The sequence below is a fragment of the Pelodiscus sinensis genome, chromosome 15, assembly GCF_049634645.1.
Source record: "Pelodiscus sinensis isolate JC-2024 chromosome 15, ASM4963464v1, whole genome shotgun sequence".
Taxonomy (NCBI): Eukaryota; Metazoa; Chordata; order Testudines; family Trionychidae; genus Pelodiscus; species Pelodiscus sinensis.
The window spans coordinates 17,949,351-17,967,132 of NC_134725.1; the positions used below are offsets into that span (position 1 = coordinate 17,949,351).

Below are 17,782 nucleotides of genomic sequence, written 5' to 3' on the forward strand. Positions count from 1 at the left end.
TGCTGTTCCCCGGAGCACTCGTGTTCTGTTTGTTTGAGCTGTGGTCAGTTTTGCCAGCTAACCCAAACCAAAGCTGTGCATTCCTTTTTCTCCAGGGTATAATTTTAGATTGGGCAGCTATGTGACAGCATAGCTCATGTCTGCTTTTAATTAAAGGGGCCTCGTCATTAGGGATATAAGCGACTATTTGACTACCTGATAAACCTTATCAGAGGCAGCAATGTGGGGGGAGGGAGTAGGAGCCAGTAATGGGGGGAACTAATTTAAAAGCTGATTTCTCCCAGCATTATCTCTGGAGGGGGCAGGGGAGGCAGAGGTATAGTGGGGGAAACAGTGTGAGTGGGGACTGAAGCAGTCCCTGCTCATGCCGGGTCCTGGCTACTACATCTCTGCTTTTTAAATGTAGTAAGAGCCCTGGGGATACTTGACCATGACAAGTAGGGATGTTAAATTTCAAATACAGGCAGTCCCCGGGTTACGTACAAGATAGGGACTGTAGGTTTGTTCTTAAGTTGAATTTGTATGTAAGTCAGAACTGGTACATATTGTAGGGGAAACTCCAGCCAAACATTTTTTTTAGTTTTGGATAGCATAGGGAAAGGTTAACTCCCCTCTAATGTTTGTTTTGCTGTCTGTTCCCCTGTTCAGAAGATTTCACATCTATTTCTGTCCCTGTGACAAACTCAGGACTAAAGGAGTAACTCATCAAATACCAAACAGCTCTGCACCATGCTTTGAGCTAATAGCTTTATTTCCACACACCACCCAGGGTTCTAGGAGGAGGGTCCTTTTTTTGCTAACACAATGAGGCCAGCACTTTGTTTGTTTTGGTGGAGTCTTTGTTTGCCCAGGGAGCCCAGCATGTATAGGGGGAGGAGGGGCGGAGAGGCTGCTTTTGTCTGCTGTTCGGCAGCCTGTTGCTGGCAGGGGGGGAGGGGGGAGGCGTGCAGGATGCGAGGCCAGGGGGGGGGGGGGGGGGGCAGCGGGTGTGGGGAGGCACTTTTCCTCTGCCCGGCAGCTCTGCGGGATCCCTGTCCCTGTGGCCAGCTGCTGCAGGCAGAGGCCAGTTGGAGCCGGCCGAAGAGGAGGAGGAGGTGGATTCTAGGACCCAGGTGAGCGAGCCCCGGGGACGCTGCTGCGCTCCGGGAGCCCGGCATGTATAGAGGGGAGGAGGGGCAGAGAGGCTGCTTTTGTCTGTTCGGCAGCCTGTTGCTCAGGGGAGGGGGCAGCCTGTTGCTGGCAGGGGGGTGGGAAGGGCAGCGGGCGTGGGGAGGCACTTTTCCTCTGCCCGGCAGCTCTGCGGGACCCCAGTCGGAGCCGGCCCGAGGAGGAGGAGGATCCTAGGACCCAGGTGAGCGAGCCCCGGGAATGCTGCTGCGCATGTGCTGGAGTTGCCTCACCCCGTTCGTATCTAGGGATCCGACTTAAGTCGGATCCACGTAAGTCGGGGACTGCCTGTAATCAGCTTATTGAGTAGTCGATGGAATTTCCATCGACTACTCAATTAGCCAATGGGAGGAAGGGCACTTGCTATCCTGTCTGTGCCTTTTAAAGGTTGTAAGAGCTGCCTGTGGAGGAGCAGAGGCGCAGCGGGGAACCTGGGGTGAGTGGGGACTCATGTAGTTCCTGCTCGCACTGGATCCTGACTGATGCACCTCTGCCCTTCAAATGTAGCAAGAGCCCCTGCTTGAATCCCAGTTCACCCTGGGTTCCCTGCTGCACCTCTGCCTTTTAAATGTAATAAGAGCCTCAGGCCTCTGCCTATATTTAAAAGGCAGAAGCACAGTCAGGCTAGTGAGCACCCTTTCCCTTTTTATCGACTAATCAAGTAGTCAGTGGAAATTCCATCGACTACTCGATTAGCTGATTCATTGTAATTTAACATCCCTACTTGTCATGGTCAATGCAGCCAAATCTGGGTCTCTTCTTTGACCTATATGTGCTTGCATAGTGCAGAGAGGAGAAAATTCACCTCTGTCCAGTGAGCCCTCCCTAGACGTATAAGCCACTTCCAACTTCTTTCGGAGGTTAAAGTAGTGCAAGGCCCTTGTGCTCTGGCCTGCTGCACAGGAAGGAATTTCACTCGTTGTCAGTGTTTATACCTACAACACATTCTATTGGTTGTTTGTCTCCCCAGTGTTCGCTCTGCAGCGTGGTGGCATTTACCTTAATAAGGAGAAAAAAACATACAGCCAGTTACCCAACACCTGACACCCCCCCTCCCAATGCATGCCCTGCTACAAGCAGCTTGCAATCCAAATAAAACAGGCCAAGCGCTAGAGCCATCCTGCAAGTGAGTGTGGTGGTGGGGATTACAGATTACGAGGAGCTGCGAAGATGATGGCTTGATAATCTCTTCTTTATTAATGGGTGTGCACTTGGAAGAGAACAAGATTTCAGAAAGACCAGATTCTGTCAGGCAGTGCTGCTGGAAGTTTCTGTGACCATGGCGAAGGGCAATATTGCAAGAAGAAGAACTGATGCATGAGATGGAATCATCTTAGTACTAGGGGTGTGAAAATGTAACCTTGTACATCATGGTCAACCAAGGAGCCTGAGCTTATCCATTAACATGCACCATTACACACAGCCCGCCTCCTCCCCTCACATTGTATCAGAGGCAGCAGCATGGGGCGGGGCAGGCGGGAGACACCTCCACATGTAACTGTGAAATTTTCAGCGGATACTTGATTGCTTAAACCCATTTTAACATCCCTACTTGGTACCAGAGTTCATGCCATGCAGTGTAACATCACAGTCTGTTCCAAGAACACGTGGCAAGAGGTTGTGTGGACTAGTGAGTAGGACAGTAGGTTGGGACTGTTGTCCTGGAGTCTAGTCCCAGCTGTACCTCTGGCCTGACCATGTCTCAGTCCCTTCTGTTCCTGAAAAGTTTACCTGTTCAGACTGGAAGCTCTTCAGGTATTGTCTCCCCTTCTGTGTTTGTTCAGCGTCCGTCAGGCTCCATTACATTCTTTACCATAGCACAGCTCAACCCCATTGACAGAGTTACTCTGGAGCAAGAGATCAAGAAATTGAGGGGCAGAGTGGGTACAGAGATGAGAGAGAGACCACAGTCCAGGACCCAGTGTAAGAAAAGGGAGCCTGAAATGACCCAGTATCCCTGCTGAGCTTCTGTCTGAAAGTTAATAACCCCAGCGAGCTGCGCTCCTGTGTTGTTCCTCCCCTTGTCAGTCGTCCTGCATTTGACTTGTAATGGGGGAGGGCGGGCAGAGTGTTCTTTACTGTGGTGACAGAGAAGAGGCACCAGCAGGATAAAGCTGGGCTGTGATGGGTTTTGGAAAGGTTCCATCTGGAGCCCTGGGAAGTCCAGTCAGTGCAGCTAAACCTGGCACAGCGATCATTTCGAGCTAACTGGGAGAGTCTGTACATGGGTGTGTTTGCAAAAGCACAAAATGGGCCCCTCTCTTTGCCCCGTAATTTTTGGTTTGGTGGTTGTGCTGGGTCAGGAGCCAGGATGATATCACTTCAGATCATGGAAGGGGGCTGGGTTTGTAATAGATAGCAATTCTCCTTAAAGCATTTTTAAAAACCATAGCTCAGTTCCTCAGCTTTAAGAGGCACATTGTAGCTAAGACCCACCCCTCTGTTTCCCTTTTCCTCTGTTCTCCTTTGCATTCCAAGGCGTGGTCTCCCAGTTGGGATTTCACTCTGGACGCCATTCCAGACGGTGGTGTGTTTGCAATTTAATGCCCTTTCATGATGCGGTAGCTCCTTGTTTTTATCAACATTGTCAGCACTCCTTGGGCTCATAGGCAGCTAAGTGGCTTAATTACAACCCACCCGTGTTGCTTCCTAGCTAGGAAAAATGCTCCAATCACATGCGTGAGTCTGCTGCACCAGACTGTGCCACTCCAGTTCCTGCTACGATAGGCATTCCTGGTTCATGGTCTGTGGTTGAGGGGGTCTCCAGACAACAGTATGCCAAGCAGGAAGGGAGGGGCAAATGATCCAAGAGGGGGCAATTGACTTACAAAATGGAAGAGTTGGAGAAACCCCTGGGTTAGATGAAAAATATTGAGGCAATGTCTCCTCTTGGTCTCAGCGCATGGGCGTCCTGCACAGAAAGCTGTGGGACCTTTCTTGCCCTGCACCCACTAGCAAGCACCAGGCTCTAGCTGTGGAATCTTCCATTCAGCAAGGTAAGTGGGGGGAGGTGGGGAACTTGCATTCCAAAGAAAGTTGAGGCAACGGGAGCTTGGTCCGATGATCCACTGAGCAGGAAGGCTGCCCCGAGATCATCACACCCAGCACCAGGCCTTCAGATTAGCGAAGAATATGTAGCTGTGGTAGGTTGCGGGTGAATTACAATCGATGGGCCTGATTCTGAGAAGAGCTGAGCTCCCATAGGACAGTTGTGGTTGCTTAACATATCTCAGGATTAGGTCTTGATATTTGGCTGCCGGAGCTTAATATTGATAGGGAGCAAAACACAGTATCCAGATTTGGAACAAGCGGTTGGCAGAAGGCTGAGGGAAGGGTTACTCGCATACAATGACAGCTGCTGTATGGTGGGAATTTTCTTGCTTTGGGAATCTCTCTCAGCTCTCCTCCCCCTTTTGAACCACCATGACATCTATTGGTAAGTCTCTTAATGATCTGTTTGGTGTGCATGTGTGTCCTCTACCTCTCGTCATTCTTCATCCCTCCATCTCAACAATAAAGTTCCAGTTCATATAGTTTCTTCTTGGGGGGACATCGTCTAAAGCCATCCTCGGACCAGATTTTCCCATAGGCCAGTTGCTCCGTGCCTCTGTTCAGTTTGTGAAATGGAGATAAGGATGTTCACTTTTGAGCTTTGGGATCCACGTGAAGGGTTGTGCATGGGCTAGTTGTGCTCCTTGTGCCCAGGAGTACTAGGTGAAGCTCTTCCAAAGGGGAGGGGAAGGATTGCCAGTTAGGACAGAGAGAAGAACTGATGCTGCCTTTATGATCAAGTTGCAGCACCAGGGGTAGAGGAACATGGGGGAAGAGAGCAAGAGTAGATGAATGTAGATGCCTCCCTCTTAATGCCTCTGCTAAAGCACTTCATCTGTGGAGTTACTGCCAAATATTCCAGAGGACAGCTCAGAAATGAAAACACGCTGAAGAGATGGCGCTGCGTGGGGAGCAGAGAAGGAGTAGAGCTGATAACACGTTCTTCTCCAGCTGGCTAATGGCCTTCTGTTCCACTTTGTTCCTCGGCAGCTGGAGGCTGAAAGCTCCTACTTTCCTACACTCATGGACCTTGCCTGGCTCATTATGAGAGTACTAGCGGGGAAATAGCTGTTTAAAACAACAGCATTGGGGCATTTGATTGGTGAGATAATGATCATCATAATGATCATCATTGAAAAAAGGAGTAAGAAGCAGAATTTTAGAAAACTTGGAACAGACTGAATCTTCCCCCTATAGGTCAACAGAACATTTAGAGTCTGGTCTCAAATGCAGCAAAGGGCCAAAAATCCTCAAACTAAGCCTTAACTTCCCCCTCCTCCGCCCAAAAAACCCCCCACCCCAGCCAGAAAAACAAGCTAGTGAATCCGAACAAGGCTTTTTTAAGCACCAGGGTGTAGACTTGGGCTGAGACGAAACCCTGGACTTTCAGCCCTTACTCTGAACTGGCTGTAACATAGTGTCTCTGGCAGATTCAATTGTATTTTGCTTGGATGCGGCTACTGTTAAGGGCCTTTCGAATTGGGGGGGAGAATCCCTGGGACAGAGGGTTGTGTTTCACCAGGTTACAAATCTAGCCACTTCCCCCTATTCACACCCCTCACAAGAGGCCTGAAAGGTGGGCCTGTAATTGAAGGAGGCAACTATATATATGTAATACTACTCCCCAGCATTGGGAACCAGTCCTGCAGCTCTTTAATAATCATGCCTGGGCTTATTTTGTAGCTATCTGTAACTCTTGAGTATTTTTCATGTCACTAGTCGCTCAGTGGCCTGTCCCCTATACAGTCCTGTCCATCTGAGAAGCTTGGAGCACTTTATGGAGTGGCCAGGTGGAAACTGTAGGGCACTGACAGACTGTAGGGAACTGTCTGGGAGTGTGGCTCCCCCAGGAACCAGGCCTGGATGTGGATGAGACTTAAGCAGCATCCACCCCTCAACTGCTCTGTAGATGTTTTGTTTGAGTTACCTGGGCACTTGGTGTTTTGCAAGTAACGCCAGAAATAAAGCTCCATCAGGGCATGCCTACGCTAGGAAATAATTTTGAAATAAGTAAAATTGAAATAACTCCCAAAATAACAAAATTGAAATAGCGTGTCCACACTACAGGGGAGCATCGAAATCGCTCAGAATTATTTTGAAATAGCATGACCACACTGTGATTGGAGCCTGCCTCGGATTTAGAGCCCCGGGAAGCACTCCAGGGAGGGCACCAGGAGGGTGGATTCCTTCCTGTGGCTGCTTGGTCTGGTAAGCTGATACACGTGCTTTCAGGGGCTCCTCTCTACAGCCGTGTTTCACACGCCAGTCCTGCACTGTCTCCCTCCTTTCGGGACACCAAGCAGACGCAGGGTGCTCTGTTGCCCTTGTGGACACCACACCACTGCCATCATGGAGCTGGAGCTGCCACAAAGCAGCGCCAAGCTCACGGGTCTTATGCTGCACGGTGCTGTTTATCCAGTTATTGCCCACATGCTGCTCCATCAGGACGACGACCAGCCCAAACTGGAGGACCTCTTCACCCAGGTTCTGGTGAACCTGCTGCTGCAAATGTCTCTGAATTCCCTGGACACTATTGAATGCCACTTTTGGTGGAAGGAGACTAGTTCTGACTGGTGGGACCACATCGTCATGCAGCGATGGGATGACCAACAGTGGCTTCAGGACTTCCACCATCCTGGAGCTCTGGGCTCGCCCCTGCCCTCAGATGACAGGACATCTGTTTGCAACTCACCATCCCCATGCAGAAGTACGTCATTATCGCCCTGTGGAAGCTTGCCACGCTGGAGAGCTACTGCTCCATCAGGAGCCAGTTTGGTGTGGGAAAATCCACAGTCAGGGCTGTGCTTCTGCACGTAGTCAAGGCCATCAGGAACATGCTGCTATGGAGGGTTGTCACTCTGGGCAACATTGACACCATCGAGGATGACTTTGCGGCTATGGGCTTCCTCAAGTGGCAGGGGCCATAGATGGTACTCCTATCCCCATCCTGGTCCCCAGTCACTGTGTCTTGGACTACATCAACAGGAAGGGGCACTTGTGGACCACAAGGGACTCTTCACCAACATCAGCATCGGCTGATCAGGAAAGGTGCCTGATACCCGAATCTTCCAGAACTGATGCCTGTTCCAGACTATGCACAATGGCACTTTTTCCCGAACTGCGGCATCAGAGTCGGGGACGTGGACATGCCCACGTGCATCCTGGATGACACTGCCTATCCCTTGCTCCACGGGTTATGAAGCCTTACATGAGCAGTCTGGACCCCACCAAGGAGAACTTCAGCACCAAGCTGAGCAGGTGCTACATGCTGATGGAGTATGCATTTGGCCACTTAAAGAGGACGTTCTGGAGTTTCCTCACCCACCTTGACCTCAGCTAGCGCTACATCCCTTTCGTGGCGGCGGACTGCTGTGCACTCCAGAACCTCTTTGAGAGCAAGGGGGAAACTTTCCTGACAGGGTGGGGGGCAGTGGCTGAATGGCTGGCCAGGGCTTATGAGCAGCCGGATACCAGTGACTTTTGACAAGCACATCAGGGGGTTATGCTCATCTGGAGGGCTATGCTCATCTGAGGGAGAGTTTCAGCCAAGGCCAGCTGTGAGACTCTCCCCTATGCCTCTCCACAAGGGGCCCCTGCATTCCCCTTGTGTTCCTTTCCTCCCCCACCCCTCCCTTCCCACGTTCCCCCCTCCCCTGCAGAGCAAATACAAAAGCCTTTTTTTTAAACAGTGTATTTATTTGGGGAATGTAAAACAGGGGAGGGACTGGGAAAAAAACCTGGAGTGGGGGTGGGAGGGTCTCAGGGATGGGGCTGGAAGTGGCGCTGGCTCAGCCAGCTTGTGAGGCTTTGGCTGCCCTGGAGGTCTCACTCCCCTGTGTTCTGGGGTCCCGGCGGTCCATGGGGGGCTAGGAGGTGAAGCCACGGGGGAGGGGGACTGATGGCCCACTCCATGCATGAGGCCATGCACTCCATTACTGAGGTGAGAGAGAAGCACATGGCCTCGTGCTGGTGTGCCAGCTTGTCCCAGGCAGCCTTCTGCTGCTTCCGGTCAGCCTGGCACTCCTCCCAATCAGTGGCCCGCTCTCTGAGCTCCTCGTCAATCCCCCAGACGAGGGACTCGAGGCAGACCATCTGCTCATGCAGCAGGTCCTCCTGAGTTCCCTTCCTCCGGCGGATTCCGCAAAGTCGGGAAGATGGCATGGAAGGTGGTGGATGCGCTAGGCTCGCAGTTGGCCCAGCTGTGAAGAAAAGTGACAAGGGCAGTCATCCCAGGAGACACTGTGCATGAAGCCAAGCCCGCATCTCTGAGCCGACACTGAAGGTCTGGCTTGCCCAGGGGAGCTGATCCTACCCGCTTAGATATATGGCCCCTAGGCATAAAACCATTGGTTGCTCTGTGGAGAGCCCTGAGAGACACAGCCTGTTGAAACTCACAGCCACCAGGGCTCTGGCTAATAGCAGTGTACGGAGCATGGTACATGGGGGGAGGGCGGGTCCAGGAGTGCGAGTGCTTATATGACAGTCCGTCACCTGGCAAGGTGGGGTTTGAACTGGGGACCTCCAGGGCTAAAAGCATGAGCTGCTGCAAGTATGAGCAAAAGAGCCAAGGCTCTGGAGCCACTTCTTGTATCCTCTGTGTGTATTGGCATTAGAGATGTATGCTCTTTTACACGGTTAATCAGTAAGCCTGGGCTTCTTGGTTGCCGTTAATGGTAATATGCAGGCTCCTGCCCCACTTCTGGGGAGCCCCCTCCACCACATGCTGCTGGCTGTGTATCAGTGGCAGCAGCATGGGGGCAACAGCCACGTCCTTGAGAGCGGGGCCAGCAGGTGGGAGCTGGTGTGCGCTGGAAGCCAGCTGCCACCCCTACTGCAGGTGCATGTAACTGTGAAACCGCTGAGGTTTCCAGTGGTTACATTGTTACACAACCACTTTTTAACATTTCTAATTGGCATCAAGGGGGTAACACACAGTCACCAGTGGATGAGAATATTCACTGAAAATATTCAGGGTGAGTCTCACACAGCATGAGAACTGGGCATAACAGGCCAGGTGACCATGACCTGGCGGGAGAGGGAGAGGACTGAGACAAGGAACTTCCTTCCATATGCCCAGCCTGAAACGCACTCACAGGGCTGAGCATTAACCATGCTGTAAAAAGGTAGCAGTCCTCTGCTCCCCTGCCTCAGGGCTGGTGTTGGCAGCTCTTCTGATTTTATCATAATTCTTAAGATAGTTGATGTATTCCTTAAAGCCCCAGCTCCTGGAGTCAGGTGGTTGCACAGGAGTCTTAGCATTCTTTTTTTGTGTTTTTTGTTTTTTTTAGTAGTAAGTTTCTACTCCTAGTGGTTACAGAGGAGAAATCCTGAAAACATGGCCTGCGTGCTCTCTGTAACACAGATTTCTAATGCAGAGTGCGTATAATAACAACTCCCATATGAGTTATTTAAAAAAAAAAAAAACAGAAGAAATCCTGCATTATTGTTAAGCCAGTGTCTTGATTTTTTTTAAAGCTGCTCTTTTGATGATGGGAATGGGGACTAACAGATGATTTTTGAATGATTTGGGTTTAGCAAGACTGTCCCTCTGTCCTTCTCCCTTACTTTTTTGTGTCTCCAGCCAATCTTAAGTGACCTCCTCGGGGTCCAGCAAAGGATCTATAACTAAAGGTCAAACAAAACTGTGCTAGTGACTGGAGATGGGCCTGCATCGCATTTGGGCAGGTCTGGGGTGAATCCGTGTGTCCTGGAAGCTTTGTGGACCCTTTAAACCTCCAGATGCAGGATTGCTCTGGTGAAGGGGGGGGAGGGGCAATAGGTCCCATTTCACCTTTTCTCAGAGCCGCCAATCAGCATAGCTAAGGAAGATACAGAGTCCAGTTGAAAAATTGGATTTAGCTTCCAAGCTGTGCCTTGTTAGCTAATAGTGCCCTGTGGGCTATTCTCATGGAAAGCAATTGTCCTGGGCTACTGTGAGAGCTCCCTTTGGTCACCGTCGCTTTTGTCCAGTTCTCGTTCGCATGCCCCTCCCGCAGGCCAGGCCAAGGCAGCAGCAGCAGCACAGGAAATTCCAGCCAGCTGGCAGTCCTGGGAGCTCTCTCCCTTGCAGAGGGGCCGAGCTGTGCATGTGTTTGTGTGTGCATGCGCGCAGGCGGGGGTGGCTGCCTTATGGAGCTAGTCAAGGCTGGAAGTGAACACATGGGTAGTGGGGGTTGTTGCTGGGTTTCTTTGGCCCGCGGTGGCTCCCAGACTTGCCTGCCAGGGTTATGGATTCAATCATCATTCAGGCGCGATTAGTGGAGAGGCTGCTTTCTCCTGGGACGCAGGCACAGAGAAGCCACCCAGCCAAGCTGAAGGTACAGGGTGTATTTATAGTACTGTGAGATAGGAGCTCTTCATCAGGGGAGCGGTAAGAAGCTGGGAAGGGGAAGATCTGGGAAGCAGATAGCAGGACAGGGTTGGGCAGGGGGGGATGGAGGAGGCTATCCGACAGCTGGGAGACACATGGCAGAGTGGTCTTGTGCGCGTTTATTTCATGCAGGGGCTCCCTGCTGCTCCCCTCTGGGTGGGGGAAGACGGAAATGTGGTTCAAGCTAATGCACGGCAGGGTGTGGGTGTTTACGTGGACATACTGCCTGGTTTGTGTTACCATGTTAACATTGCATTTCCTGCTTGTGGCTGCTCCGGCCTTTGCCTCAGTTCACCCACACGCTGCGCTCATAGGCCTGGCCTGGGAAGAGGGGATGAGGGGAGCAGGCTGGGGGAGCTGAGGCTTTTGAACTGGACAGTTTGTGTTTTCCTCTTGTCTGCGGGGTGTTTGAAAAGCGAAAGGAAGTGGAAGTTTGTTGCTGTATGCACACGGCCCTGGTGGAGAGGTGGTGTCACCCTGCTGTGCGGTAAGCAGGGGCTGCCCTGCATTTATCTCGCCATGAGGTGTGACATATCCTAGGTGGACGGAGGGGTGGGGGGTGGGGGGGATGCTCAGGAGCCTGCTGGGAACTGAGCACAGACCAGTGTGGTCACTGTACTCTGCGCCACAAGCCAGGACAATGCCTGGGGCAGCCTCTGCTGTGAGCCAGCGTGTGGAGGGCTATAGCATCCTGGCATAGGATGGATCATTTCCTGCTGTCTCTGGCAGGTTTTCACCATTTTATGGGCTTTAACTGGGCACCAGTCTAACTAAACCCTCTGGGTCAAATTGATCCCTAGGTGGGTAAATATTGGATTTGCTCCCAGGCTGGGTTAGCAATCCTGGCGAATGTAATGGCACATCTGCGAGTGGGAGGGGGCCTCCTGTACAGGAGAGATGGGGAGAAGCCAGTGTAGTACACATTTCAAACTGCTCGTGCAGCCCTGAAGGGAACATGCATTGTCCTGCACACCTGGAATCCATCATGCATAGCAGTCAGCTCCTGGCTGCGTCCCCCAGCAGGACGAGGATTTCTCCTCTTCACCAAACAGAGGGGCAGGGCGCAAACTCGTTAGATCTCAGCCTCAGAGCCATGACAGTCTGTGTCCTTTATGCACCATCAGCACTCAATAGGGCTCGCTGTGTGGTATGCTGGGATCTCCCGAAGATAAAATGCGTTATTGGGACCAGTGAACCGGACAGTGTGTCCCGAGCCAGAGATAAGACCCGCTTCCTTTGTTGTAAGCCCTTTGTCTAATCGGAGCCCTGAAGGTCAGTGATGCCTCTTCTTTCACTCTGGCTGGCTTCAGCGCCATCCTATGGGCTGGGGACATCCCGAGGCCTTTGTGTGGGTAGCAGGCTGACCCTGAAGGAGATGCACGCAAAGGAAGCAGCAGGCCCTGCCTGGAAGGATGTGGCTTCTTGCCTGCTGCTTTTTTATCTGAGGCTAGTGTGGCTCCTTTAGGCATCTGGGTATGTTGAGCCATGTTAAAGTAGGTTTGGCCAGGTCTTATATTAGGGCTGTATGGGGAGAGAGGGAATTTTTTAGTGTTACCCATCCCTGAGGTCCAGGCCTGCAGGCTGCTGGACAGGGATTTTACCTCTACTCCTGACCCACACGTGGGAAAGACACTTGCCATCTTCTAGCTGTGTGCAGACATGGAGCCCACGACTCCCCTGTCCCCCGCTCTTCCAAGATGGATTACCCAAATATGTCCTTGTTGGGTATTAAGGAATACGTCTATTAATTCAGCTTCCACGTAATGCTATGTCTACACTGTCTCTTTTTTGCGGAAGAGGCAATGCAAATGAAGCTCTCATTAGCAACTTCTCGCTCTTCATTTGCATATTCTCTCCCAGTGCTTTTTGCAGAAGAGGTTTTTGCACAAAAAACAAGCAGTGTAGATGGGTCCATTTTGTGCAAAACCCTCCTTTTGTGCAAGAACATGTAAACCTCATTTTTTGTAGAATAAGGGTTCTTGCGCAAAAGGAGGGTTTTGCGCAAAATGGACCCATCTACACTGCTTGTTTTTTGTGCAAAAACCTCTTCTGGAAAAAGCATAGGAAGAGAATATGCAAATGAAGTGCGAGAAGTTGGTAATGAGCGCTTCATTTGCATTGCCTTTTCCGCGAAAAAGAGGCAGTGTAGACGTAGCCTAAGAGAGTGAAAGGCACAAACAAATAATCAAGCTTAATAAACATGTTGGTCTATTGTATGCCCAGGGTCCTGCCTATCTCTAGGCCTTGTAGCTTTCTTGCATCGCTCTTTGCAGTACTTATGTAGGGATCAAGTAGGTGACTTAAAAGCCATATTTACCCTCTCTTGAGAACCAGTACTCTGCAGGAAATTGTGGGATTACATCCAGCAGGAATCTGACCTATAATTGAATGCCTGCAACATGTAGCCTGGGGGGGGGGGGGCTATGCAGATGGCCTGTCCATGTTGAGATAGATATTGTGGGCTAAATTCTGCCCTCAGACATGCATGACGCAGCCCCCACGCAGCCTGACGTGGTTTGGGAACGTGCGTATGTGTCTCAGGGCAGAAGCTGAAGTATGATGCATGCTTCTTTGATAGACTCTTTCAACCTGGCCTTCTTCACACTGAACATCTCTTCCAGGGCATGGTATCCATGACCACAGTGAGGATCAAAGTATTGAAAGGCGCCTTCAAGGGAAGGGAGGATGCCCCTTTAGAGCAATGAGCATCCATTCCCCCCAGTTTTTCCTCTGGGAGAAACTGCACCTCACCTGTACCCTTTGGAGTGTGTACACTTGGTGAGCCACTGAATGCAGGAGAGCCAGCTGGGATTCCCTTTGGCACTGGGTCAGAGGAGTTGCTGTGGAGCAACTCCTCTTCCCTTATGCTGAGCTGCCCTTGCATTAACCGCTCCGGACTGGGGAAGGTCTCCTTATACCCAGACAGGGGAATCTCCTGCCCTGGTTCTGACTCCCGCCCCAAGCTAGGGATGATATGGCCTAGTGATCATTTAAAAAATGCCAGAGGGAAGGCATTTTGTGTCAGGTGAATGAGCTATTGATTAAAGGCACCAGCCTGGACCCAGTAGGCTCTATCTATAGGAAATGGAGTAACCAATCTCCATGGAGGTGTTACAATAGGTTTAAGATCCAGCTTGGCCTGAGCAGCTGTTGGAAGCTCAGTGGACCAAACTCGCTCAGTGTGATTGTGTTGAAGGTGGCAGAGTAGCACCAGGGACTGACAGTCTCTCCATTCTCACAGGCAAAGTTACCTCATCTGGCCTGTTTTTTAAAAAAGAATAAATGACAGGGAAAAGGAGTGAATACTGAGCTTTTCCCAGTCCTAAGGGCCCCGAAGATAAGAAGTGGTGAAGAACTACTTTTGAAGACCATTCAGAATGAGTTCACGTCTCCCTCCTGCACCAAATTCAAATCGTCTCTGTGGGAAAAGGGACTAGCTGCATGTTTAAACCCATACTGATTTGCCACTGATTTACACTGACAATCGTTCTTTGAATTAGAGCCTCCTGCGTTTTTGACAGTTGTATTTTTGATTGCAAACCAAGCAATCAGACAATGGAAGAGCTCTGGCACATAATGTATCTTGACTAAAGGGGATCCTTTTTACTAAATCTTCCTCCTTGCAAACTGATATTGACATTTTCTTACCCTTCTTAGCTTGCTTCTTCTCTGCCTTTTGCAAAGCATTTTGGGGCATAGCTGATGCATGATTCCCAGGCTGCTCTCCAGGCCAGATCCAGGGGAGGTTTGTGCATGGAGTGGTTAAAATTCACCTCATTGTAATTAAGCCTGACATTGCGCAGCAAGATCCCTGCCCTTCCCTCCCAATCAGTGCAAGCCCACGACAGACCTGGAGTCTCTGTCACTTTTTATCAAGAGAGTTTCCTGCTCCCCTGCTGCTGCTTCCTGAGTCTGTGGTTTGGGACGTCAAACTCGTTTAGCTCAGCCAGTGAAACGCCAGCCTGGGAAGATGCTAGTTCTGATCCCACTTTTGCCTTAGCTCTGTGATTTCCTGTGTTCATTGCTCCCCCCTGTTGAGTCCATGTAGGGATTGGAAGGAAGCAGTGGGGATCAATGCTGTGATGTAGGGAGCCTGGCCGTGGAAGGATCAAGTCTAGGAGATTGGGGCTGGAGCCTGCTCAGATGAAAGCGATTAAAAATGTTACAGGGGTGGAAGCCCCATTGGGAGACTCGCCCTAATGGCTCAACGTGCATGATTTGTGGTGGTGGGTGTTTCCCCCACATATTTGCTTTGGTTTAAGCAGCTTCTCCAGGCTTTGCACAGATGGGGCCAAAGAAGAGAAAACATGAGTACTGGGACCAATGTTCCCTCTACGTATTTTCCATCCGTGTGTGTAATATAATTTGTTTATATGCACCGAGGCATGTGCAGGATAAATTCATGCTGCTGGCTGTGAGCGCTCAGCTAATCAGCTATTTGAGAGGTATTTGAATCTCTCGTGGGTGGCCACCCAACCATGCAGTTTACAGGGAACACTGACCAGGGCATCCGTTCAGCTCAGGTCAGCTGGCCTGACTTTCAGGTGCAAACTAGATGGCCCAAAGAGATGCGCTGGCATGATCGCAGCTTTGTTCCTTTTCATGTGCATTGCAAATAGTGCAGCTGGTGAGGCTGATTAACCCCTAAGGGCAGAGCACCAGCTCTGTTGGACTTGTCTTGACAACCCAGGCTAGGCAGGCAAGAAAGGAGCAGTGTCCAAACCCATGGATGAAAAGCATTGGTGCCAGCATCTGGTTGGAGCTGCCAAAGGCTCTTGACTGTGCCGGTCTGTCTGGGCTGTGTGAACCCTGGTGGCAGGTTTGTTCTTAAGGCAGCTGCAGCAAGTTTGAAATGCAGAATTTGGTATGCATCCAGCCCAGGTGGTCAATGAGTCGTTACTTCCTTGTTCCTCAGATGTGGAGAGTATAGAAAATGGAAGCATGTTTTGCCTGGGCCCTGGCTCACCTGCGTCACTTGCCTGCCCCCCTCTTGGCGTGGGACAGGAGTATGCAATGGAGCTCAGTGTATGCAGGGGCAAATTTTGCAGCTGGGCTTTAGGGAAACAGGAATGATATTGATGGAGCAGACTTGGTTAAGAAAATGACTCCTCTGTGTAGCACTTGTGGTGTGCAGCCAACAGTTCCTCCATAAGCTATGAATACTGTATTCATGGGCTTTTGCTGAGTGGGGCTAGAATTTCAGTGGCATAACATGTACCCAGACTGGCTGTGCTGCCAGGCCCCAGAAAGTGTCTGTCACATCTTGAGGCCAATATAACACCTCCATTTGGCTTGAGTTAGCTTTTCTTGGGCCATGAGTGCTGCAATAAACCCGGAATTAAATCTGCCTGTGCTAATGGAGAACTGCCTATCTCACTTGATACAATCCCACAGACTTTGATCTGCTTTTATGGGTGTGCAGGCTGAATGTTCGAGGCATGCAGCATGTGTCGGTAGGTGTCTCATGCATGCAGCATGTCACATGCAATACTGTTTTGCATGTAGTGTGTGTTTTATTCTGGCACGTGTTTATGGAATGTGGCCAACTGTAGAACATGGATGTTAAAAAGCAGGCTTCTTTGTAAACATTTAACTGCTGAAATTTTAAAAGCTGGCTCCCTGCATGTACCAGCTCCTACCTGCCCCTCCTCCCCCACTGCTGCCTCTGTGTCAGAGACAGCACCACGGGGGGCAGGAAGGCAGGTCACTCCGCAGGAGCCAGCGCTCGGGTGGATAAGCAGGCTTCCCATAAGCATCAGCTTCTACCTGCTCCCCCCCACCTCACGCCTGTTCCTCTGAAACAGAGGCAACAATGCAAGGGAGAGGTCATGTGTGTAACCATGAAGGTAACGGATGAGCCCAGGCTCACTGGTTAACCATTTAAACGTGTACACTGTCACATTCCTACTGCAGAATGAGCACCACACTGTGTATGTATTCTGTGTGCATACAGGCGTTGCTGCATACGGGGTAGGGATGGGCAATAATTTTTGACTGAGGGGCCACTTCAGAAATTTTTGAATTGGCTTTGGGCAGCCAGAAAAGGTGTGGCCTCAGGCAGAAGGGGCGGGGCTAGAACACTTCAGCGCTTTCCCACCCACAGACCCTGATTTGCCTGGGAGTGGGGGAGCGTGTGAAGTTTTTGGCCCCCCAGAGAGCTGGCGGTTCTGAACAGCTGACAGTTCCCTCTAGGCGCCTGTGCCTCTGGTGGTGGGAGAAGACTTCACACACTTCCCTCCCTATCCCCATGTCAATCAGGGCCCGAGGTAGGGGTGGGCAAAAGGGCCTCCATGGGCTGGATCTGGCTTGCCAAGCGGGTTGCTTAGGCCCACGTGTCCCTGCTACTCTCCTGCCCCCAGGCCAATTAGAGCCTGAGGGTGGGGGGAAGTTCACAAAGGTTTCTCCGCCCTGCTAGGAGGGTGCGTCTGGATACAGCACTGGAGTCTGTGAATCACACAGGATTATCCGTGGTGTATTGCAACTTCCCCTTGTTTTGGCGAACAAAGGAATTTTAGCCCAGTGGCCTGGGCTAATGAGGGTCCTGGAGAAAATACCCACACTTGGCATCTGTACTGTGCGCTGGCTGGCTTGTGGGTTGCTGTGCAGGTTGGGAGGAGGGGATGGGCTTGGGAAGCTTGTAGAAAGACAGAACGCCCGACTGCTCTGGCAGTGGGGGTCGGGGGAGGCTGTGGCCCTGGAGTTCTCTCGCCACATGCTGACAGGAGCCTGCCAAAGCCCCAGAGCAGTTGATTTGTAGGGCATACGAGAGCTCCCTGCATGTCTCCTTGGCAACGCAGGCCTACAAGCACCTGGCCGATTGGGCAGTCTGTGGGGCTGGGCCAAGCACCTCCCTGTCCTAGCTATCTTCTGTGGGGAAATGATCCCCTCTTCTCCCCCCTACTTCCCTCCGCCGCTGTCCTCTGCACAATGCTCTGAGTCAGAATGGGAATAGCAGATCCCTGTGCGCACTTCTCCAAGAGCTGTCCCTGTCTGCCTCCTTCCTCAGGACCACGAGAAGCAGTATGTGGGATTCGCCACCCTGCCTAACCAGGTGCACCGGAAATCCGTGAAGAAGGGCTTTGACTTCACCCTGATGGTAGCCGGTGAGATTTCCCTGCCACCCCTTGCTGCCTGCCTTCCTGGATAAGGCTCAGTCGCGGCTAGGCCTAGAGCACCTACCCCTTCTCCCAACAC

General features: G+C 51.3%; 1 protein-coding gene across 2 annotated transcripts in view; it reads left to right on the top strand.

Moving 5' to 3' along the window:
- SEPTIN5 (septin 5) overlaps positions 1-17,782 on the top strand; it is an 80,956-nt gene that overhangs the window by 43,904 nt on the left and 19,270 nt on the right. Inside the window, exons 1-2 of one of the 2 annotated variants that reach the window (XM_006134941.3) lie at positions 10,298-10,535; positions 17,595-17,691. In XM_006134941.3, the coding sequence (XP_006135003.2) occupies positions 10,446-10,535; positions 17,595-17,691 (187 nt within the window). In that variant the 5' untranslated portion in view covers positions 10,298-10,445. Of the gene's footprint in view, positions 1-10,297; positions 10,536-17,594; positions 17,692-17,782 lie in introns of those variants that run through there. The other variant, XM_075898294.1, reaches the window with a different exon arrangement.